We start from the raw sequence: 25,599 nt of genomic DNA, 5'->3' as shown, positions 1-25,599 counted from the left end.
GAGGTATGCTGCCCCCTGGTGGGCACTGTAATACCCTGTGCTAGTCCTGCAAGCACCAGCCCTTGAGTCTGGGGATAAAGAATAAGAGCCGAGAGGACACAGTTCACCTGTTGGAACTTACATGTTGGCATCTAGGCACAGGAGACATAAGTAGCCCTGCTTCTGAGTCAGAGGAAGAGAGGTAAAGATGGGCTTTCTCTGTGGGCCTTGCGTCACGTTGCCCGGAGTAGAGGGAGGGAGGCTGACACCAGCATGTCACTGCACTAGAAAACCTGTCACCCCGTCTCCGTACTTCTAAAGAACAGGAACAGCCAACTCTGCCTGCAGAGTTCAAAGAAAGCATGGTGAAAGGAGGGTGCTACAGGGAATGGAGAACAGCGCCCAGAGAGGAATGCCCTGTGCTAAGGACTGAGTCGCAACAGGGCAAGAAGTGTCTGGGCGGAGAGTGAGAAGGACAAGGCTCTCAGCACTGTGAACACGTTGGTGCCGCACTGAGAGGCTTTAATCTTGTAGGTAAAAGGGAGCCAGCGAGGTTTGTAAGCATGGGCATGACCAGCGCAAATCTGGGATCTCTGAAGACAGGGAGAATGAGAGCTCAGAAGGAGCTAGAAGGAGATTTAGGAAGTAACCTAGTGACTGTGTTGGAAAAGATGACAGCCCCAGCTAGACCATGGGTGGTAAGGCTACGGAGAATAAATGGAGTAGAAACCAACGACAGCCTTTGGAATCCGGGGGATTTCCTTCTTAGTAATGTTTAATGATCTCATCTTGGGAAAAGCTTCCACAAAACACTAAAGTTAGCCTTCCTAACCTAAATAAAGCAGTTTAGTCAATCTCATTTAGCCTTTCTCTCCAGCACGCCTCTAAGATCACACTGTCCTGAATGGATTGTAGGAGTGAGCGAGCCGGTGAAAGGTAAGACTCCATGAGCAATGTTGCGGAGAAGAGGCGAGACACAGGTGCTGCTTCAAAAGATCAGGAACATTTTCATATGCCTGTTGGCCATTTGCATTTCCTCTTCAGAGAAGTTTCTTTTTAGCTCTTCTGCCCATTTTTTGACAGGATTATTTTCTTTGTTTTTGTTGTGTCTCATCTGCTCTTTGCAGATTTTTGTGATCAGTCCTTTATCATTAGTGTTGTGTGCAAAAATGTTCTCCCAGTTGGTGGGGTTTCTCTTTGTTTTTGTTATTGTCTCTTTTGCTGTGCTGAAGCTCTTTAATTTGATGTAGTCCCAGCACCCCTATGTTTATAGCAGCACTGTTTACAATAGCTAAGCTTTGGAAACAACCCAAATGCCCAAAAATAGATGACTCGATCAAGAAGATGTGGTACATATACACAATGGAATATTATTCAGCAATCAAAAAAGATAAACACATGCAATTTGCAGCAACGTGGATGGCGCTGGAAGGGATCATGCTCAGCGAAATAAGCCAGAAAGAAAAAGAAAAATACCCGATGGTCTCACTCATAGCAGGAATCTAGAAAACTTAAATAAGGGACCAGGAAAATGAATAACTATAAGAAAGTAAAAATCAAAATCAACAAACAACTATGAACCAGAGACACTCTATGGGGGATAGGGGCCGGGGAGGGGAGGGATTGGGGTCAAAATAAGCGGGTTGCAATTATATGGGGAATATAAAAATAAAATTATATATATATATATACATATAAAAGATCAGGAACATGGAAGGAACACTGAGGAAGGAGCGTTTAGGTCTGCCCCTTGGGTGGTGCTCGGAGACTCAGTCTGAGCCCTGAAACTTCCCTCTGAAAGGATGGGGGTGGTGTCCCTGTCCGGCAAATGAAGACCCAAGGGAAGCCACCAGCCTCATCCATGCCGAGGGCAAGGGCAGCATCCCCCGGGAGGCAGCAGAGAAACAGCCAACGCCACTCCCTCTTCGTCCCTGGACCCCATCGGTGGTTCAGGGAGGCGGGGCTCAGCGATTTTGATTGTATGTCTCAGGGGAACGGAAGAGGAAGAAAGAAATTAAGCATAACTGGGATCCCTGGCTTGAATGAATAAGTGAATAAAGATGCCAATAACCGAGGTGGGATGGAAATGAGGACAATGAACAGGTTTGAACAAAAACAGAGTTCACCTGCGGACGCAGTGTGTTTGAGGTGCTGGTGACTCATCCACATGGAGGTGCCAGCAGATAGCTGAGCTATGGAGCCAATCTCAGGTGGGGTTGGAGAAAGGGGAAGAAGTGGTTTAAGTCATTTAACTATCTGGGTTTGCCTGAGGAATATGCACAGAGAGAGACAGGGAGTGCCGAGGCATAACGCCCGGAGGAGACACCAATGTTGGAGGGGAGGATCGAAGAATAGAATATTTTCCATTTCATCCTTTCGGTCTGTGAAAACTGGACATGTTGCTTGGTGACTTCCTGATATATTCTGATGCAATTCAACAATGGAGCAGTAAGTCTATGGCTCCCCATCTAGAAGGTACTTCATAGCACTCCTGGAGCTATTCTATTCAAGCCCCCACCACCAGAGCCTCTGAGTAGGGGAACAACGGAGAGAAGTTTTTCAGCTTCTGAGGCTGAACACATTGAGTGTGGGCGGCGGTGACAGGCACGGACTGCAAAGTCCACAGCTCAGCCCCGAGCTTGCCGCCAGCACTTCTTTTTAATTGTACGTTATTTCACTGCGGTAACGTTGGTTGCGACACTGCATATGATTCAGAGGGGTAGGTCAGGCCTCTTCAGATGTACGTCACCACACCACACCCACCACCTCAAATCCTGGACCATAGTCCATTGGGAGTCCTCTCCCTCCTGGATCTTTAATTGATTGTTTTTGGAGTTCAGAATGAGCCATGTCTTCTCATTGACAGATGTCAATAGAAATCAGTGAAATGGGTTAGTTTACTTTGTGTTAGTGTTTTATTTATAAAGACGTTTACCACACAAATTCTAGGAGTCAGCACATTCCACAGACACGGATTCTTTTTCTCTTTACCACCTGAATCTTGGTTTCCTGAAGGCAAAGTTGGATGCTCAAGCTAGAAGACTCTACAGGTTAGTGAATAACAAAAAGGTCTGTGTGCCAACCGCTCTTTTCCAGGTCGTAAAGCACTGTTATTGCAAGTCATAAGGAAAAATTCTTTGAACATGTCCTGATCATTTATTCAAGCAAACTTCCAACATCTCCCCCAACTAACATTATGTTCAAGCATAATGTTCAAGGGTGTAGACCTGAGCTGCCCTTGTGCGCACAGAGCAAACCCTAGGTTCTTTGCAAGTCTTCCTCCAAAGGTCACACTCTTGCGCCAGCTGCAAGTATGAATTGGAGGGGAATGTTGCAGTTCATTGCTGCAGCCCTGATCTCAACTCATCGTCAATGCCTTCAGAAACTTGGCGCGTAAGTGAACATGTGTTGTAGAATCCAACTCTCTTTGCAAGTGTTTGTGTAAGTCAAAACCTAAAGCAAGCAACCTCACAAATCACCTTTTGGGACAGGTTTTGGAACACCTCTCATCTTTTTTTCCTACCCTTAGGTGCCTCGGGGAAAACATTTTCTACTTAAATTGACTCTCACTTTCAGGTGTGCCTTTACACGCCCTGTGTGCGGCTGCACCTCTCCACAGACTCCCATGCAGGTAAGCCTCTCCTCGCTCTCACGGGCAAGTTTGCATTTTTTAAATGAGGTAAAAGTATCAGCAAGTCCAGAATTTTTGGTACGTGGGACCCAGTCTAGAGTATAATTACTTTTACAAAACTATAAATAACCGGGCAACATTTATACATGAGACGTGTACACACCACTCAGTATCCGACAGGAAAAACTGATGCTTAGTGCCAATGACTTGGGCTTTTCTGTACCTTGAAGGAAGTTTCAAATGATGTAGTCCTGAAAGACATGCTTTTTAATTGTCTATAAGGTGAAAACTGAACTTATTAAGTGAAACAATTTGTGACAAGTTAGAAAACGTTAACAATTTGATAGAATTCTCTAATCCTCCAAATGCTTCTGTGAGCATCCTAGGTATGTGTACTTACTAAGGTTGCAGGAAAACACGATGCCTGCTGTATTGGAAGGAAAAGTCCGCTTTCTAGCTTTGCATTCTGCATGCATTGTGATGCAATTTAGGCAGAACAGTTGAAATGTCTGATTCCTGATGTCATGTAAAAAAAATCCTTAGACAAATAAAGGTAAGTTAGAGAAAAATTTCTATGGGAACTGTCATTTTCACATGTATACAATTTCCCATGAGAAGTGTGCCAGGAAAAGAATGAAGGGCTACTGTAGTGTATTGATTCTCATGAGCCCCTGTGCTAGCACTACTACACAGTTTGCAGTAGAAAGAGCAAGGGTGTGAGCCTCAGTGGGCCACATCCCCTCCTACAGCGAGACTCTCTATCAAACTTGCCTGCACCTGTGGGGCTAGGCGCTGGGTGACTTGGCATCCTATCGTGCCCTCATGTGTTTCATCCAAATTGTCTTGACACAAAAGAAATTATGACAAAAGCTGGCATAAGCTCTGTCTTTCAGTGAGAGCAAGTGGGGCGATATTAGTGTGCAGGCAGTAAGTTAAAATCGATTAGCAATGCCAGTTTAATGTATTTTACTGCAACACTTCTGTTTAACACGTATATTTATTGCAACACTTAATACCCTTAAGACCAGCAGCTTAGCTCACAGTATTCATAAGCAACTTCCAAAATGCAGCCAGGGACTTTATTAAATCCATTTACATGCTTTTCACCCAAAAAAGGAGTTATTTTATGTTTATTAGTCCCAATTAATTTTAATAAATCACTTAAAGTCACCTTAAAGTCACCGATAATTCAGCAAGAAAACAATTTCACGTGCCCCCCCCCCACCCCCCACCCCGTAAGGCTTTGCAAATGTCAGCGCTGGTCAACCAGCCAGAACAGACGCCAGTTGACTGTACAGCTTCAGGGGAAAGGTCCGAGCATGGTTTCCACAGCTCCTGCAATGGGCTGTCTGTGCTGCTGTAGCTTTCACAGTGCCTGCGGAGGATTTCAGCTCAGAGCACATCTAAAAAGTCTAAAAGCTGCCAGACTTACTGTAACACTCACCTAAGCAGCTTAACTCAGCAAAAATGTGAAACAGAAGAGTGAGACTGGACTGAAGCAACTTCTGGAGCCCCAGGTTGGGACACGAGGCCCCCGCTAAGAGCCCAGAAGCCACTGTGGATATTTTGGGCTGAATCATTCTTCGTTTGGGGTTGGAGGCCGACCTGTGCATTGCAGAATGATTAGCAGCATTCCTGGCCGCACCCACTAGATGCCAGCAGCATCCCCCTCCAGGCTGCAATGGCGAGAAAAGTCTGCAGGCATTGCTAGATGTTCTCCGGGGGTAAACTCCAGCCATTGAGAACCACCGCTGAGTGAGAAGCAGGAAAGCTGATATGTGCCTCAGCATTTCAGCGTTATGACAGGGATCAGCTATAATCCATCTTCACTGCAAAGGAAAATTTTATTTCAGGAGGAAGAATTGAGTGAAGGGAGATATAAGAAATTAATTGGTAATAGAAAGTCAAGAGTCCATCTGCAAGATGACAGAGAAGAAAATTTGGGATGATTTAAGTTCATTTCTAACATTGTATTGGATCATTTCAGAGAGAATATATTTTTAGTTATCTGGTATAGCCAGAATCAGTTCATCTCTTCATTCCCTCTGCCTCTGGGCTGCTTGAAGGATTTTAAATCCGAAGGTTGGCCATCTTTTGGCGCTACTTCCTTTAATTGGGTAGAGGAAAGGAATCAGGGGACCCCAGCCTGTTTTCCACATCTTGGGCCCTGAACAGCCCATAGTAGCTGCTTTCGGCCACAGGCCACTTCTTCCACCTAAAAACTGTAATGCCTTCACAGAGCAAGACCCAGAATAGGTGTGTTTCACAAGGCGTGGCTCCAAGAACAGTTTTCAAATATTGACAGGGACTGAGAATAAATGGCCTCAAGTAGAGTTTCTTCCAGCTCTGACATGAGCAGATGTAGGCCTGCTGGTGAGTGCTCACATCCAGGGCCCGCTCTACCTCCCAGGGGCCTCCTGTGACCATGGTTCAGCCTTCGGGTTTAAAGACAGCGCTAGGTTTACACTGGGCTTGGGCAGGGAAGACTTTCTGGAGATGGGAGGAAGGTCAGGACAAGGGAGTCACAGGATGTAAGAATAAGCAACCCAGACAAGACTGCGGTGGGGGCAGAGAAAGGGAAAGATCGGGGTTGGCACAGGAAACCAGGATCTTGAAACCGAGGCCAGAACAGCCCCCGCACCAGCCAGGCCTTTAAGGGAGGGCAGGTGAGGTGATGTTGATGGAATAACCAGTAAATAAAAATCAAGCCTGAATGCTGTGCCGAGAATCAGTGCGAAGGCCAGACACGGAAGTATTTTAACACAAAAACTGCAAACCACACCGAAGTCGACAAATGTTTTTGATATTTTTCTAAGTACTTCCAAAGCCAAAAGATGAGTTTGCTTCCAGTGTTTACCATGTGTTCGGAAGATTTAGATGAGGTTGTAAAGATTTTCTTTTTAAGTTGCATGTTTCCACTTCCAAGCATCTACCCAAAAGAAATGAAAATTACTCTTCCATATAAAACTTTTTACCTCCGTGTTCAGAACAGCAATATTTCTAATAACCAGAAAATGGGGTGGGAGTGGGAAGACCAGAAAACAATGTGTTCTGTCCTTACAATAGGAAGCTATCAATAAAAGGGAAGCAGGCTGGGCCTCTCTGGTGGTCTAGGGGTAAAGTCTCAGCACTCTCACCTCTATAGCCTGAGTTCGATCCCTGGCCAGGGAGCTAACCTACATAGGACATGACAGACCTCTCCTGTCTCGCCTGCTGCTCCCCTCAGCAGTGTATTTCAGTGGATCCACCTGTTCTGCTCCCTACTCTGTCTCTGGTGAATCCTCTCACCCCCTGCACCTCTGGCCTGCACCCCAATTCTTCTACACAAAAATAAATAAAATCCTTAAAAGAAAAAAAAAAGAGGTAATAAGAGCTGTGGAGATGAGAAATCCCCCCTTCAGCAAGATGAGAAGTTTTAGGAGAGCGCTCATAGATAAAAGAAAGAAAGCTCTTTTTTTTCCATTCCCCCCTCCCAGATATTTATTAATAAATACTTCTAAGCTAATGGGAACTTCACTTTTGGATGCCGAGGAGCCAGAAAAAGAAGCCCTTTACTGAGCGAGTTCTAAGAAGAATATGCACACCCAGACATGGGTCTGTGTAAAACCGAGCTCAAAAGGGTGCCCCCTGCACTCTGCTCACCCCACATCACAACCCAGACCTGCAGGGTGTAACTGGGGGTCACACAGACAGCAAGGATGCAACACAGGATAAGTTCCCCTTAGGTGGCAGCTGCCGTCCCCGGGAGCAGCTGCAGCTCCGACCATTACAGTGGACGTGGGGCTGCTCAGGACAGTGCCTGGAGTCCACACCACAGTCGCCTGGAAAGCTTGTGATGCAGAGTGCTGGGCCCAACCTCTAGATTTCCTCACTCAATAGGTTCTAAGCTGGGACCTGATAATTTGCATTTTTAGCCAGTTCCCAAGGGATATTGAGGATGCTGGTCCAGTAGGGTGACCCCAGATTCATGGGGCTTCCCAGGACCTCAGGATTTTCTGTGCTAAACCAGAAAATTCCCTGGCAAATCAGGATGAATTAAGCCCATGGGTCATACTCCAAGGACCACTCTTTAAGGAGATAACCTCAAATTTATATTTGAAGAGTGAAAGAAGAAGAAATCTAGGATGGCCCTCGTGTTTCTGGCTACACAAATTGGTCCATGGTTATGTCAGTGAGCCCCAAACTTTGCTCCACATAGAATTGCATGGAATAGTTTTTTTTTTAAGCCTATACCAGGACTCCCTGCCCCAAATATTCTGATTTAATTGGTATGAAATATCATATAGGAAGCATGATTAAAAAAACAAATAACTCCCCAGGTGATTTTAATGTGCAGCAAAGATTAGGAACCATTGGGTTATGCCCTTAGAAGGGAATCCAGGATGAGAGTGGGTATATGGGGCGAATTGGTGAGTCTAGGTGTTTGCAGGTCGTCAGTATTAATACCCTGGTTACATGTTACAATTCTCTGGAACATCTTAAACACACTGACACCTGAGTCCCACCCCCAGGGATTCTGATCGAATTGGTCTAGGTTGGGTCTGAGCACTAGTGGTTTTAAAACCTCTCCTGGCCCATGCAATATGACTCAATCTCGGGAGGGAAGAACATTCTGATGCATGCTACATGAACCTTGAAGACATTCTATTAAATGAAGCCAGTCACAAAGACAAATATTGGAGAATTTCAATTAAGTACCTGGAGTAGTCAGATTCATAGAGACAAAGTCTCAAACTCGCTCTAAGAAATAAAGCACATTTTCAGACGGAGGTGCTGCAGGAGGGAACTGCTTCTCAGTGAGTCTGTTTCTCACAATGCAGGTTGTGTCAAGAGCTTGGATCGCAGGGCGGGAAATTTGCTGAAACCCTGGCATTTCAAAACACTCTAGAAAGACTTCATAAGGAGGTTGGCATTTGAATTTAGGGGTGGGGAAATGGCAATCAAGGCAAAGGGAAGAGCATGAGAAGCAGGTTCTGAAAGCAGGAAATGGTGTGCAGGGAATGTAAGATTAGAGGGATTAGGCTGTGGGATTAGTAGGACAAACAAAGAATTCGGTAGGAAAAATCTTGAAGGAGAGAAGATCAAGAATAATACTTATCTGTAAATACATGAAAAATATTTTATACTCACTGCTATTCAAATAAAAGCATTAAACAAATAACGATGCGGTGTCAATTTTTTCACTTTTTAAGTTGATAAATCTTCAAAACTGAATAATACTTAATGTTGACAAGTGCTCAGGTCAACAGTTGTTCCCATAAGCTGTTGATGAGATTGTAAATTAGGACAGATGTTTCTTTGCATGGTAATTTGACAATAACATCAAACACACACACACACACACACACGCATACACACAGAGTGTGTGTGCTTGTATATGTGCTCTATATACAAGTCTGTATGTCTGTACGTACACATATGCACATTTCTTCTTTGATCCACTACTTCCACATCTCATTTAATATATCCTGAGGAGGGCCTTCCTGGTGGTGCAAGGGGTTAAGATGCAACCCATGAAACTCCACAGCCACTGCAGCACGAGTTCAATCCCCAGCCAGGGAGCTACCCACATGGAGCAGCAGACTCTCCTGACTCACCCGCTGCTCCCTGCAGCAGTGTATTTCAGTCAGTTTGCCTGTTTTGTCCCCCACTCTGTCTCTGGTGAATCCTCTCACCCCCCACAACTCTGTACCCCAATTCTTGTATGTATAAATAAATAAATAAATAAACCTTAAAAAAAATATCCTGAGGAGTAATTTATAATATGAACAAAGATTTAGAAACAATACTTGCAACGGGAAAATATATGAAACAAAAAGCACATCAACCAATAGGGGATTTGTTGAATAAATTCTGGTTCTTGCATTCAGAGGAATACTATCTAGCAATTAAAAATACAAGACAGCGGGCCTCCCCTGGTGGTGCAGCGGTTGAGCGCTGGGCTGCGAGGCTGCCTGCAGCCTCTGCAGCGCTGGTTCATTCCTGGCCTCCGGCAAGGGTCCCACACACAAAAAAAAAAAATACAACAAAGCATTTCCCTTCGCTCCTCCCAACCTACTGAGCTGCATGTATCTGCCCATCTATATAAAAGCTCCCCCAAAGAGTAACTGGGTGTCCTTAACTAGAGAGCATAGCAAAATCCACAAAGGGGACAAAGGTGCTGAGACTTAAGTCCTTGTGCCACCAGCGAGGCCCCCTATACAAATTTTATACACTATTTTTTAAAAGAAATTGGACAGGGAGGGTATATCTATGTCCCTTTAAGAAACATCAGACAGATTTTTAAATCACTGAAAATTGATGGCAGTTATTGACTTTATTGGTGATTGACTTTAACCTTTTGTTTGTCCTAGCAAAATTGATTTTAATCATTTCCTGATAAAAGAATGCACTTCCAACTGATCCTATTTTGGAACCTTGGTGAGTATTCAAAATTCATTTTCTACTTCTAAAGAATTGTTTTAAAGTAATTAGTAGAAGAAGTTTTAAAATATACTTCTGTCTTTTTTCTATGCTACTCTCTTTGATCCTGATTTTGCAAGACTCTTCTGTTACATAATTGTATCAGGCAACTAGAAAATTCTACCCAACATGTTTATTTTCCACCCCATAATTATTTGTCACTCTTTAGTGGGATGTTAGCAGCAGATAGGTAATAGAGAAAGTAGAATACTTTCAGATTCCTAATTTACAAATATGATGCATTTTCTTTTTTTTTTAAAGATTTATTTATTCATACAAGAGCTGGGGTACAGGCCAGAGATGTGGGGGGTGAGAGGATTCACCAGAGACAGAGTGGGGAACAGAACAGGCAGATTGACCAAAGTACACTGCTGAGGGGAGCAGCGGGCAAGTCAGGAGAGGTCTGCTGCGCCATGTGTGTTGCTCCCTGGCAGGCTGGGGATTGATCTCGGGCTGCAGAGGCTGCATGTTGCTTCATAGTGCAGTGCTTAACATCTTGAGCCACCAGGGAGGCCTGATGCATTTTCATTTTTAAAAATAGCTCAGCATTGAATGTAGCACTCATCCCAGTGATGGGGTCTTGTGAAGAATTTATAGACAAAATTCCCACTATTAAGGAAGCAGCAGCTCTGAGCAAACAGGCCAAATTCTCCATATCTCTGCTGTCTTTAATAAGCTGCTATCAATAATAATTTGCTTTAGTCATAGAGAAAATATTTCCAATAATTACTCTCTTTGATCCTGATTTTGCTCTAGCAGCTCTGCTTTTGCTTACTGAGTGCTAACCAAATTGTTCAGAATCTTCTCTTCTGACATTCATGCCGAATTTCTTCATGGCAGCAAACTCTTACACTCTCATCTTTTCCTTTTGCACTTCTCAAACCCTGAGGTAATTTCCCAGTTAGATTTGATTATAATGAAGGAAAGAAAAATGTCTCTAGATGGTAAGCGCTCACCAGTTCTCTGTGGAAAACTGTGTGCCTCAGACAGGTGAACTTCAAACGAGGGAGCTTGAGACTCTTTGTACTGCACCCCCAGGACTATGAAGCATAGAAGTGACCTCCGATAGTCAGAGATGAATTATTTTAATCTACATCTCCCTGGAATGCTCTCTTTGGGACTAACCCAGTACTAACAACGAGAAGCAACGATTAAGGATCGCGGCGCCTTTTCCACACCTCTTGGTTTTGCAAGAACCAGACCCTGCTAAAGTTCTGAATAACACCACGGTTACTCAGAGGGTCCTGCTTAATCAGGACACCATTCTCTTTGGAGGAAAGATCTTCAAAACTAACTTAGCCTGGGCAGAGAAGACCTCACTGCTATAGATCCAGATTTCTAAAACTAAGCTTTTCCTGATCATACTTAAAACTACAGGGCTGCCTACGGCCGAACCACATTAACCACTTCATCAGCTTGGACATTTTCTAGTTTGTAGTTCAACCACTGGCATTTTCATAAATACCATAGCCTTTAAAAATATTTTATCTTGTATTCTGACAAAGGAAAATGAGGAAAAAGCATCAAAAAACACATTGACCCCAGGTTTTGGGAACAGGATCTTAAGTACAAATCTTATCTAATGTGTATTTCCTTGTATGTTTTCCCACCCATAATCAATACTGTGTGGGAGCATATAAATGTGTTTATAGCCTTTAAACTGTGAAGTGGCCTCTAAAGTATATAAAGGTGTTTCACATGCTTAAGTGAATTATAACATACAAGAATATTAGAGAAATCGTATAAGCTATTCTTCAAAATGATCCTTCACTTTATAGAAAATTTGGTGAGCATTTTCTTTAAATCACCAGGTCTCCTGAAGTTCATTTTGAGTGAGATTCTATCTTCAAGTTGTATGTCATGTTTGAGGAACACATTAATTGTCTAAAGACATGAACATTTGAATTCTCTGAATCAATTCCAAACCATTGCTGTGTTAAGCTGGCAGTTGAAGTCTTCAACCAAGGAAGGATATTGCTGAATTTATGTTCAGACATGAAGCTTTTACTTATGTTTCTAGTCACTTTTTTGCCAAATATTTGAGACCAGAAGTTCATATTGCACTTATACTATTACCTGAAAAGTAGTTCAATTTCCTAAGTCCTGGAATACTTTTATTTCTGAAAAACTCATCTGATCAAAACAAGTTTGGCCAAGCCAGGTTATAAAACATGTTAGATCGCTAAGGCAACAATTCCAATAAAAGAAATCATGATGGAACTTGTCTAAAAGAGTAAATCCCTGGAAGGGAAGTCTTAATCTACATACAGCATTAGCAGAGATTTTATATCTGACTTTATTTTTAGAAACCTCTGTCTATTGGAGTCCAAACTTATGATTGGTTATTTATCATAGGTGCCCATTCTAGGTAATAAAAAGAGATCTGGATTTATTGGGAGAATAAAAAGAAAAATTAATTTTAACCAATCTAGGATTATGATATAATGAGTTAATGAGTATGTGATGAAGATAATTTCTTCATATAGCTACCTCAAAGAAAAAAGAAATGTTGTATTTTAGAATAGTAATATTTGCAGTGAGGATGATGATAGAAAATTCCCTGTTTAAATTGACGTTTGATAACCAGTGAGAAAGGAAACATTATGTATAATATACTTAGCTGTAGAATTTCACTAATTTATGTTTAACACCTGATGATGATTGGAAAAGGACCAGGTACATGGAATAGTTCTTGTGGGGAATGTGTACATAGGAGAAATAACATTATTTTTCAATAGACTAAAAAAGTCTTTGTATATATACAATTGAAAAAAACTAAGGATTAACCCAGCTCATTTCATAGAATGACAATTTTTCATTAGAGACCCATCCCTTTCACTCCTGTCTGCTGAAATCAGGGTACAAATTTTCATGTCTCAGGGGAAAAGTATCTAAGAGAAGTTGGAACTTGTCCTGTGTGTATTATTTACAATATGGAATTTGCTTGACTCACCATCCTAAAACTAATGGCATGATTTGGAAAGGAGAGAATTGTTTAGGTTTTTTATTTTGTATTTTGAGATCATTACAGTTTTTCTGCAGTTGTAAGAAATAATACAGAAAGTTCCCATATATCCTTGACTGAATTTCCCCTGGTGTCATCTAGTATGACTATCCCATCATATCACAACCTGGAAATTGACATTGATATAATTCACTGGCCTTATTCAAATTTCACCAATTTTACATGTACTCATTTCTGTGTGTGTATTTAATTCATGCAGTTGTCCACCTGTAAAGATTCATGTGACCTTTGCCACAGACAAAGATACAGACTAGTTGTATCACCTCAGTGAGCCCTAGTGCTTTTCATACTTAATCCCCCTAATGCTGCTTCCTGCCTCTCTAGCCCCTGACAGCTACTAATCAGTTCTCCATTTCTAAAATTCTGTCATTCCAAAACTGGAATTATGCAGAATATGACCTTTTGAGATTGACTTTTCTTTTACTCAGTATGATCCTTCTCAGATTCATCCAAGTTGCTGCATGTGTCAATGATCTGTTCCTTTTAATTGCTAAAGACTGCTCCCTGGAGTGGATGTACCATACGTGGTTAAGCGTTCACCCACTGAAGGGTATTTAGGTTGTCCCCAGTTTTGGCCTATTATAAATAAAGAGCTATGGACATTTGTGTACAGGTTTTTGGTGTAAATCAAAGTTGTAATTCTCTGGGATAAATGCCTGAGAGTCAATTGCTGGATTGTATGGTAAGAGCATGCTTAGTTTTGTAGGAAACTACCGTGGTTTCCCAGAGTGGCTGTGCCATTTGGATTCCCACCAGCAGTGAATTGGTGATCCAGTTACTCACACCATGTCCAACACCTGGTGTGGTCACTATGTTTTGTCTTAGCCATTCAGCTGGGTATGCAGTGCTGTCTCTTGATTTTGATTTGCATTGCCCTAATGGCTTAGGATGTTTTGTTTTTATTTTTGCTGTACAATAATTTCTGTTTTTTATTTTTTATTATTTTTTAATGTTATATATTTTTTACATAATTTTTCATTTTTGCACAATGTATGCATTTTCATCTTGGTTATAATCCCCATATAATTCCCACCCCCCTTGTTTTGATCCTTTTCCCTCTTCTCCCCCCCATAGTGTATCTCTGGTTTATAGTTGCTTATTGATTTTGATTTTTACTTTATTATAATTAGTCTTTTTCCTGGTCCCTTATTTAGGTTTTCTAAATTCCTGCTATGAGTGAGACCATCTGGAATTTTTCTTTTTCTTTCTGGCTTATTTTGCTGAGCACGATCCCTTCCAGCTCCATCCATGTTGCTGCAAATTGCATGTGTTTATCTTTTTTGAATGCTGAGTAATATTCCATGGTGTATATGTACCACATCTTCTTGATCCAGTAATCTATTTTTGGGCATTTGGGTTGTTTCCGTAGCTTAGCTATTGTAAATAGTGCTGCTATAAACATAGGAGTGCAGGTGCCCTTTTGAATGAACGTTTCTGTGTCTTTTGGGTAAATACCTAGGAGTGGAATTGCTGGATCATATGGAAGCTCCAATTTTAGCAGGTTGAGGAATCTCCACACAGCCTTCCATAGTGGTTGGACAAGTTTGCACTCCCACCAGCAGTGCAGGAAAGTTCCTTTTTCTCCAATTGGCTTAAGATGCTGAACATCTTTTCAGGAGCTTATTTGCATCTGCCTGTCTTCCTCAGTGAAATATCTGTTTGTGCCATTGTCATTTGAATGTTGAGTTTTGAGAGTTCATTGTATGTCTTAGATCAGGATTTTTGTCAGCTCTGTGATTTGCAACTGTATTCTTCCAGTCTGTGGCTTGCTGTTTCACCTACCTCTTCACAAGCCTTTTCTTGGAACAAAAGTTTTAAATTTTGTTAAGATTCAATTTACCAGTTTTTCTTTTTATGGGTCATATTCTCGTCAATCCTTAAAATCCTTCACTTAGCCCTAAAATGCAAAGATTTTCTCCTGTGTTTTCTAGCTATGTAACTTCTTACATAATATTTAATATTCAAGATCCATTTTGGTTAATATTTGTATAAGGTTTAAGATTTTGGTTATTACATTTTTTTTCTTTTGCCTACGGATAACCAATTGCTCCAGCACATTTTACAGAGAAGGCTACCCTTACCTCCACTGAGGTAACACAGCCTTGGTGTTTCAAAAATCAATTGAGTGTATGGACGGGGTTTATTTCTGGATTCTCTACTCTGTTCTGTTGATCCTTCCACCAAGATTACTCTCTCGTGATTGCTTTATGTCCCTCCATGTAGGGACATAAACACATGTGCCTTGCCTCCCAGGGTAAAAGATCTCCTTCAAGTTGGGGGTGCTAACAGCATCTGCCACTGGATAATATGATCAAAAGAACTGGCATTAAAATTAAAAGGACTGGGCAGCAGCTCCCCTGCCTGCCTATGACAGGGCAAGTGTCTCTTTTAACAAACCTGTCCCTTTCAGGGGCAACTCTTACTGCCTGCTTGTGCCAGCATGCTTTCCTTCCCTTCTCCTCCCTTTTTATAATAAACCTGCCCTCTTGGATAGTAAATAAATAAATAAATAAATAAATAGGCTGGTAGCCTTCCAGTTTAAAGAACCACAGGCTTCTTTAGGCCTGTGCTGTTCTTAAGCTCCCTCCAATGGAGCTGTTTCTATTGTTTTCAAGGGCTGCTCAGTTGCATAAAAGCTCAGGATGGATGCAGCAGCGGTGTCTGCCACCCCACCACTGGCAACCTCCTAGTGGGCCGCAATGCACAGCTGTCAGCTTCCTCTACCTGTGGGCTGAATGGAGCCCAGAAATATTGCATCCTCAGCTACCTCGAGGTGGGTTGATTCTTTGTTTACTTGTTGGGACATTATTTAATCAATTCTTTAGATATATCCAATACATCTGGGTGGAGGGAGAGGGTGTCCAGTGAACACTAAAGAAGGAGACACCATTCCTTCCTCAACATTGGAGACATCAATGACACAATTAAAATCTAGGAAACCTTGACTGATAAGAAAACAGGGTGAGCTGTTTCATCTGTTTCTTCTTACCTTTAGTATTAGACATTAAAAGCTTTTTGGTTCAGTCTTTGAAAGGAATTGCTCTAAAATGTGCTGTTCTACTTAGTTGACTTAGTGATTCCCATAGAGTGGACATAATTGATTTGTTCAGAGATCAAAGGTCCCGCAGGGCCTCTAGGGCATTATACTAAACATGAGTTCTCACTGTTTTACCTTAGACAAAAGAAGAGGGGGTGTGGAACTTTGCATTGATCATATACCAGCCTCATGATGGCATTTGGAAATTGCATTGTCTGAAAACCATAAAATTCAACATGATCATGTTTTTGTGTCCATTTTCCTAAAGACTGATTTTATAAAATGACCCATTGCTTTACTGTTTTTCCTCCCCTGAGCTCTGGAAGCAGAACAAGGTCATCTAAATATCATACCTGCTGAAACCAATGCAATCACACCAGCCCCTTAAATGAGAGGATGTGCAGCTTTGAAGGAAGTTGGACATAAGCCCAATATTAGTGGTCCAGGCTTTTCCATGTATTGTTCATCTAAAGCAACCCCTGGAGGTCTCTGGGAAATGCTTTGTATTCTATTTGATTTCTAGTAAAAGAGGATGATTATAAATAAGTGGAGACAATACTTGGGTGCTTAGCAGCTTAACATGGTTCTGGTTTGGGAAATACAAATTCCTACATACATAAGAATGCAAATTCCTACATATGTAAGGAAATTACACAGGAGAAGTTTTGTTCAACTCTTAAATCAGATGGGTAGATATCCCTTCAAGTGACTTTACAAAGCCCAAGTCCTCTGGACAAAGAAGTGTTTCTCAACTCTAATACTAGAATTTTCCAACACTTATATAATCTACCTTGCTCTTCAACCTCTGACATTTACTTACATGTTAGAATGAGTCAACATACTCTGACAATAATAAGAAATTTATGTTCCTGTATCTCAAAGCGACACCACTAAATATAGAAGTAAATCAAACCTTGGAGTCTTCTTTGGTCTAGAAAGTGACAGAAATCTTAAAAATTGTAGAGCTGGGGCAAAAAGTTCTCAAAATATCTTCAGGTAGGTAAAGTATTACAGGCAGTGCTAAAGAAATAATTTACATGAACATTGAATAGTATGGGGGATGATTATTCTGCCATCCAGCATCTAACAAAGATCTACCAAGCAAAAACATTCTTTTCAAAAGATTCAAGTCAACAGTGGCCTGTAATGTTTAGACTTCCCCATCTGTCTGCCACAACTAAATATCTTCTGTGGCCAACCCCACCAAAAAGTGTGATTCTAAAATGTTTATAGAAAAAGAGCCCATAAGCCCTGAAGTTACTCTTTAAAAAAAAAAAAAAAAAGATTATTCATGCATACAAGAACCGGGGTACAGGCCAGATATGCGGGAGGGTGAGAGGATTCACCAGAGACAGAGTGGGGAGCAGAACAGGCAGACTGACTGAAATACACTGTTGAGGGGAGCAGCGGGAAAGACAGGAGAGGTCTGCTGTACCATGTGGGTATCTCGCCAGCTGGCCGGGCTCAAACCCGCACTGCAGAGGCTGCCAACAGCTTCACAGCGCTGCGCTCAACAACTGCCTGCACCACCAGGGGAGGCCCTGAAGTGGCTCTTCTTCCCTGATAATTTCCATAGCATTATTGGAAATACTTTGAAGTCTTGAACTCTTCTGGGGGAATCATAGAGCTTCTGCTGGTAGTGTAGGAAAGGTCTAGGGCAAGCTTCTCCAATTGCAGAATTGATCAAACTGATTCAAAGGGAATCTTGGTTGTTTGTTTTTTTCCCAAGTAACACTTATGGTGAACATCAAGTATAAAAAGATTATACAGATCTCTTGAAAGAGGTTTTCTTTGACTGATTATTGCTGAGAAAATCATTATAATCATCGTTCATTCACTCAACAAATTTTATGGAGCATCCATGACAATAATAAACAAAGTCCATGCACTTATTCAGTTGAAGTCTAATGATGGACACTGACAAGAATCCAATAACGCATGGTGTCATCTTAAATAGTGATGAGAGCTTAGAAAATGTACAAAGCAGAATAAAAGATGAGAGTGGTAGAAGCCTGTAAGGGTGGAGAAGTGGTAGTTGAGATGGTAGCTGAAAGAATGCATGGTGAGGGGACAACTTTCATCAACACTCCAGGTATTCTTGGTGAGCTCAAGTAACAGCAAGGATGAAATACGATTAGTGCTGAGTTACTCCAGGGAAGACAGGTAGAGCAGGCCCGGGTAAGCCATGGTCAGGCGATAGTGATATTCATTGAATATCCACTAGTGTATTTGCTGTCGCAGGTAATTTCACCACAGAGGATTGTGATAAACAGCCCCTGTTTTCTGAAAGCCTTGCAAAATGTTTCCTTCAAAGTCCTGCAAGTGCTAAGCAGGAACAACTGTACAGGCCGTTGCAGTCCTTTGGAAATCTTGGCAATTTCCTTAGATGTGTTCAGTACAGATATATGTGGATATTAAGCAAACTCGAAAGCCAACTTGACTGTTGTAACCTTTGAAAATCCATCCTAGGAAAAGCTACTTCTAATTCACTAATAAGAATGTCTAGTCTATAAGACAAGAGGATATGTCTTTCTGCTCTGAGTTTAATGAAAATCAAAATAATTCTCATGTGCGACATAAAGGTTTTGGTCATGAAAACTTTTCTACCAAAAATTATGTCTAAGAGAGAAAAGATAATGGTTGCAGATAGCCTAGTGGCCAATTGTTTCATTAATTTCTTGCCAAATATTTTTTTTCACTAAGGAAGTCATACCAACACAATACAACACAAAGAATACATTCTAATTATTGCTCTATAACTTAAAATCATTTTTAAGTCAGCTGACTCTTATATGAGAAAGAAATTGCAGTTAAGTTTGCATTTTTTGTCCAAATGCATATATTTTTAAAACTTATAAGTCGTATTTTAGTTTATTTGCTATTGTATTTAAGCACCTATTGATGGAAAAATTGATGTCTTGTTATTTCCTCTGCTTTTTATTTTTAGCCAGATTGAAATACAAATATAGTAAGTACAGCTTGTTTTTAAATTCACATCAACAATAACTAATTACCATTCTTTATTTTTAATGTTAATGATGGTGTTGTCCAGGGGGAACAAAAATGCTTCATCTGTGACTCCAGATTTCCATATGACCCATATACCCAGCCCAACAGCCATGCCATTGAGAATGTAATTACAAGGTTTGAACCAGACAGAGAAAAGAAATGGTGGCAATCTGAAAATGGTATGATTATGTTTATTTCCAACTTTTTTTCTTCACATTTCTAATAAGGCAACTTTTTCTCTGTCACTGCAAGGAAATATATGGGAACAAAATGGTATCTGCCAAGAATATGGAGCCCCTCTTACGAATAAAATCATTTTCATTTTTTTAAAGATTTATTTATTTATGCATACAAGAACTGGGGTACAGGCCAGAGGTATGAGGGTAAGAGGATTCACCAGAGACAGTGTAGGGAACAGAACAAGCAGATTGACTGAAACACACTGCTGAGGGGAGCAGCAGGCGAGTCAGGAAAGGTCTGCTGCGCCATGTGGGTTGCTCCCAGGCCAGGGATCAAACTTGTGCTGCAGTGGCTGCAGATTGCTTCATAGGTTGCGTCTTAACCCCTTGCGCCACCAGGGAGTTCCTAAAACCATTTTCATTTTTAAAAAAGATTATTTTTCTCTAGAGAAACTATAGTATATCTTAAGCATATAACTCAGAATATTTCATTCTTCAACCCTGTGGGGGAAGAAAACAGCTTTGCATCATTTCATTCTTTGTAAAAAAAAAATAACATTAATGAGGTGTTGGTAAATTAAGCCTAATATAAAACATATTGATATAAACTGACCTAATAATGCCAGTGGAAGTCTGGCATTATTAGTTAGCACTATGTGCTTTTTCTTTCTTCGGTACATGAAGGGGATGAACAAAAGTTCATTTTGTTTCATGCTGCAAGCCAGGGATTTTAACATAAAAATTGAGTGGAAAGGCTAGTTGGCTATTGACTGAAGTTCTTTCCTTCCTGGAGCTGTGCCCTTCTCTGTTTAGGAACAATTGTGACATTGAAGCTCACACTGGCCCTGGCCAACCATATTTCCTAGCTGCCCTGATTGGTTTGGAACTGACCAGGGATTGCACGTGTCCCAGCCCCAACCCTGTGCCTTATGTGCCTAAGTATATTTTCATCCATCCTGGGGCTCCCCAGTGTAGGCTGAATCACGCCCAGCGACCCCTCCCCCGCACTGCTCTGGAATCCCTTCATTTCACCTTAGACCACCTGCCCCCCAAACAAACTGATTCTGCTGGCCACATCTTAGTATGTAGCTACAACCCCTCGATTCTCTCTGGACATCTACATGTATTTCCTTGTGGGACTCCTTGTCCATTCGAGGGGAGTGTGGAAATGAGTGTACCACAGAAAAATAGTTTAGGGCGAGAATAATGTCAGGCTATATTTCTATGTCATCCATTGGACAAGCACATGATTGGTGTCTACTAAATGCCAATTTCCTTTGAATACTAATTTGTAATCTCTAGTTGATCTCTTCCTAATGAATGTACAGTGGTTTTCACTGCAGTTATTTGTGTTGACTGATAAGGCGGTGCCATGTTTGCTTACTAGCTGCATGGCCCACCTTTGTCCCACCTATCCTCACAGAAGGGCTTTCCCTCTGTTAAAGCTGATTACACGGAACAAATGCTCTCAACCAAAAACTGTAGAGAGGGGAGGGTGGCTCTTCTTTCTAGAAAGGGTTAGCCGTCCTTGACAGAGAGCCTGGGGTGTGGCTGCCCTCTCAGCAGCAAGCCCTTCCCTGAGCCTTTCACCCAAGAACTCCAAACTGAATCCATTCACTGCGTCCAGCCACTGTTCTCTCCAGTTCCGTGTGCACTATTGGAGCTTCTTACAACATGTGGCTACTCAGCACTTAAAACATGCCTAATCCAAACTGAGATGTGCTGTAAGTGTGAAAGCGTCTGGATTTCTCAGACTTTCTTGGGTGGGGGATGTGTAATAAAGCATCATTGATTATATGCTGAAATGAGAAATGATACTTGGATTAAATATATTAAAATCAAGTTCAGCTGTTTTTACTTTTTAAAAGGTGGCTACTAAAAAATTGTGAATCACATGCGTGACTCATATTTCTATTGGACATCTAGAGAGAGCAGGGCTTCCCTCATAACCAGACAGGGCCAATCCTCCACATCCACACGAGATGGTCATCGGCTAATCACTCAGTGCGACACCCTGGTCAGGACGTTTATCTTTGTCACAGAGGAGCCCATGGATCTTCACTCTGGGGGAAATATTCCAAGTTGTGTCTAATTTTGACTGAAATTTATTGAATTATAAAATAATACTATACATTCACATAAGAACTATTATAAAATCATTACCACTGTGAAGAAAAGTCGAAGTTTCGTAGGGAAGAAACCTATTAAAATGGTTATTCAGAGCGAAACTGAGGGTACAGGGCCAGGAGACCAACATCTGAATCACAGTTCCCACCCCCATCCTTGGGTTTTGGGCCTTGGTTTATGCCATAAGTTACACACTGATAAAGAATATGTGATTGGTTTTTTTCCTTCACGAAGGAAAGAAGACATCTACTAAATTCCTAACATTTTTTGTTAACTAAAGGCGGTTGATTTCTAACAGACTTGGTTAATTGATAAAGGAGGAACACTCTCCATAACTTCTGAGCAGTCCTTTGACCTTACACAGCTCATTTAGCCAGAGCTGTGTTTGGGAAGATGTAAGCCGCAAAGGTTGTCCCAGCCTCTTATCCTAAAGATAACTCCAGAGATGTGAGAGCTTTTGTCTCCTGCTGCTCCTTCCAGCAATTTGTAACCGTGAGTGGGAGGGCGGCTCCGACTCCTGGGACGTCACCTTTGCTTTTCACCGCGAGGTTCTTCACAGCAAGACAAAAACTATTGTCCTGTTGGCTTCAGCCACTCCCAAGGCCACCCTGCCAGCGCAGAGATTGACATTTTCCAGCAGATCCAAACAGAATTTTCTTTTTTGGTCCACATAATAGAATTCTAGTTCAAATAATTGTTAGCAGCTGCTGGGAGAAAAGGGTGTGTTGATTTTAACCAATTTCTGACTTGCTAGCTTGTGTGTAGTCAAGATTTCAGTTCAAGGAAATGAACCCTCTCTCCCCACCCGTGGGAAATGCCCGGATACCCTTGGTGGTATGAACACCCCCACGCAGTGGCCATCTGTGCTGCCACCAAAGCGTGGCTGTGGGCACAGGCAGGATAAAGCCTATCTTGTTCCCACACAGGCCTTCTCCTTGGCACGGAAAACCATCCCAACCCACCAGGAAAGTGTATTGATAACCAGTTATGTGACTTTAAAGGTTTTATTATAAGCAAGACACAATGAGGGGTTAATGTACTGGAAGTCTCTTAAAATCACTGATTTTCTTTTCTGAATTTTTCTTTAGGTCTTCACCATGTCAGCATCAGACTGGACCTAGAGACATTATTTCAGTTCAGCCATCTTATTCTGACCTTTAAGGTACAGACCTATAGATTTCCTGCGCCCTTTATCCTCTTCAGAATTCCCGGATTCCCTGGAATTTCACTTTCTTTGCAGAGAACAAAGAACTTTATAAATCCACACTCTAATTTTGTCATCTTGGTTTTGTTTACAAAAAATACCATAGCTCATCAATGACTTATGTGGTGAAAAGCAACAAAAAAATTCTTAGAAGACACAGCAAAAAAAAAAAAAAAACCTTAAGTGATAGGAACCACAAAAACTAGAAAGATACTTTTCAGAAGAAAAGTGGCAAGTATTTAAGGGAATATGGATAGATTGTGATCAAGAGAGAAATAAAAATTAAAGAGTCTTTACTAAGGTTAGTTGGATGCCAGAGCAAATCATGTACTACAGTCTTTCTTTTATCATTCATCAAAGTTCTTATTTTTTTAAAGATTTATTTATTTATACAAGAACCGGGGTATAGGCCAGATGTGCAGGAGGATGAGAGGCTTCACCAGAGACAGAACGGGGATCAGAACAGGCAGACTGACTGAAACACACTGCTGAGGGGAGCAGCAGGTGAGCCAGGAGAGGTCTGCTCTCCATGTGGGTATCTCCCCCGCCAGCTGGGGATCGAGCCAGCACTGCAGAGGCTGCAGACAGCTTCACAGCGCTGCGCTCAACGGCCTGTGCCACCAGGGAGGACCAAAATTCTAAGTTTGATGGGAAGCCTGGTACTAAGCTTTGGTAATAAAAAATGAACAGGAGACCAGTCTTTACCCTCAAAAGAGCTCACGGTCTAGCTTTACAAATTTATATAGAAATAAATTCTAATACCAAGTGATAAGTGCAGAAATAAGCATATAAATAGACTGCTGGGGAGTTAGGTGGGAGGTGAAATCTGCCTTGGGGTCTCAGGGAAGACTTCATGGGAGATTTTGAAGAATGTACGAGGGTTACCATAGACAAGCATTCTAGGGAAAGAAAGACACATGCAAATTGCTATAAAATACTAGTTACATTAGCTTTTAAAATTACATGTCATCTTTTTTTCAATTAATCCACACAGCCATAACATTTTAAAAACTGATTTAGATTCTGAGGACAAAGTATGTGTCATAAATACTGGCCGACTTACTAGAAGAAGATTTTAGCTTGTTCGTTGTATAGTAGATATTAAAAGATGCACATAAATTTTGAAAAAATAGAATTCAGAAAATAATATATATTCCATTGGAAGTGGGCAATAAAATCTACCTCTGTAATGATTACCAGTTTAACTCATTTTCCTAGACTTTTCGACCTGCTGCCATGCTAATCGAGCGCTCCTCAGACTATGGGCACACCTGGAGAGTGTTCAGATACTTCGCCGAAGACTGTGCTGCCTCCTTCCCCGGGGTCGAATCCGGCCAGGCCCAGGGAGTGGGAGATATTGTCTGTGACTCCAAATATTCAGATATTGAACCCTCAACTGGTGGTGAGGTAGCATTTCCTTTCTTGGATTTCTCTGATATAAATTAAACCTTTTTTAAAAAATGTGGTCAACTGAGATGAAAACAGTTCAGGTAGCACTCGCCCAACTATACGTTTTGTTGTTGGTTGCTTAAGAATGAAAGTGTCTAAACTGAAATGAGTCCTGAATTCATCTCAAATTTAGGTGAATGATAATAATCCTATACAGAAGTGCCTGTGGAAGGTGAGTGGGGGCTAACATCTGGGCTGGGCTCTGTGACATCAGGTACCCGGAGGACCTTTGACCTGTGCCTCAAAGGAACTATCTAAGCTAACGGCAGCCCTGGAATTGCTGTTTCACTTCCATGCTCTGTAAACCACCACCCTGGTGGAATCTTCCAGGAAGTTCCTCAGGGCGAAGCTGATGACTGGCAGCAGTCAGAGTAGGATGGGCTCAGGAGGGATTATTTGACTAGGTAGAGTAGTAAGGATTGGTGACAGAGGACACATCAAAGTCTGCTAGATCCATGTTGATGCTGACTCACTAACTGTGACCCCATCACTCCACCCCACCCATAACAGGTGCCCTTTCCAGGGATGCTGTCACCACTTCCATCTGTATGGACCACTTGCGCACAAGGAGCCAGAATGATCATTTAGTGTTATTCCTTTTCATTCTTAGCACTTTCATTCAAATGAGAACCTAAATGATAATTTGTATCCTACACCAACTGAGAAGCAATGGCTTAGCTTTCCTGTAAGGGCAGGATCGTTCTTTAAATGTATATTTGGCAATGATGTTTTTGGTTAAAATAATATAAATTTACCTACTTTTGCTTTACAGGTTGTCTTTAAAGTTTTGGATCCCAGCTTTGAAATAGAAAACCCCTATAGCCCCTACATCCAAGGTAGGAAGGCCTTTATATTTGTCACAACAGCTCCATTTTTCAAAATGTCACTTAGGGGTATTCCTTGTTGCATTTCTATAGTACCTTAAGGGGGTGCCGGTGAATCAGCATGCCTTGAACAGATGCAACATAAATGTACTTGGATTGGTAGTTTTTATTGTTTTCCTTTCTCCAGATCTGGTGACATTAACAAATTTGAGGATAAACTTTACCAAGCTCCACACCCTCGGGGATACGTTGTTTGGGAGCAGGCAAAACGGTTCCCTCGACAAATACTACTATGCTCTGTATGAGATGGTGGTTCGGGGAAGCTGTTTTTGTAACGGCCATGCCAGTGGATGTGGCCCGAAGCACTCAGGGCGGGGGGATGTTTTCAGCCCTCCTGGAATGGTGAGTTTCTAATCCAAAAGAGTAGCCAGCTCTCCACGTTTCCTTCCCCGTCCTGGTGTTGATGTAGATTAGCCTCTTTGGGGGGATCAACCACTGAACTTCCAGCTTTGTGTAGGGGATAGGTTTCATTCCACCAGTCTTACAGGTATCTGGGGAGCCTTCAGGTGTCTAGCTAGAGGTTCTCGTTGGTTCTGCCACACACACACACGCCACATAATTTCAAGATAGCTCATTTTGCTCTCTTGTTGTTTATTTTTTAGGGAATGGAGAT

The 25,599-nt window shown here is 41.7% G+C and overlaps 1 protein-coding gene across 1 annotated transcript in view; it reads left to right on the top strand.

Annotated features, from left to right (window-relative positions):
• Positions 1-542: 542 nt before the first annotated feature.
• Positions 543-25,599, top strand: part of LAMB4 (laminin subunit beta 4) — a gene marked incomplete at both ends in the record, with an annotated part of 86,776 nt that continues 61,719 nt past the window's right edge. Inside the window, 8 exons of the mRNA XM_084230617.1 lie at positions 543-677; positions 3,556-3,610; positions 15,713-15,870; positions 19,187-19,322; positions 22,538-22,611; positions 23,872-24,060; positions 24,875-24,938; positions 25,114-25,328. Of these exons, the coding sequence (XP_084086743.1) occupies positions 543-677; positions 3,556-3,610; positions 15,713-15,870; positions 19,187-19,322; positions 22,538-22,611; positions 23,872-24,060; positions 24,875-24,938; positions 25,114-25,328 (1,026 nt within the window). The remainder of the gene's footprint in view (positions 678-3,555; positions 3,611-15,712; positions 15,871-19,186; positions 19,323-22,537; positions 22,612-23,871; positions 24,061-24,874; positions 24,939-25,113; positions 25,329-25,599) is intronic.

Source organism: Talpa europaea, assembly GCF_964194135.1.
Source record: "Talpa europaea genome assembly, chromosome: 3".
NCBI classification, from domain to species: Eukaryota; Metazoa; Chordata; class Mammalia; order Eulipotyphla; family Talpidae; genus Talpa; species Talpa europaea.
The sequence above is the reverse complement of the archived record's forward strand: the minus strand, read 5'-3'. Positions and strand labels throughout refer to the sequence as shown.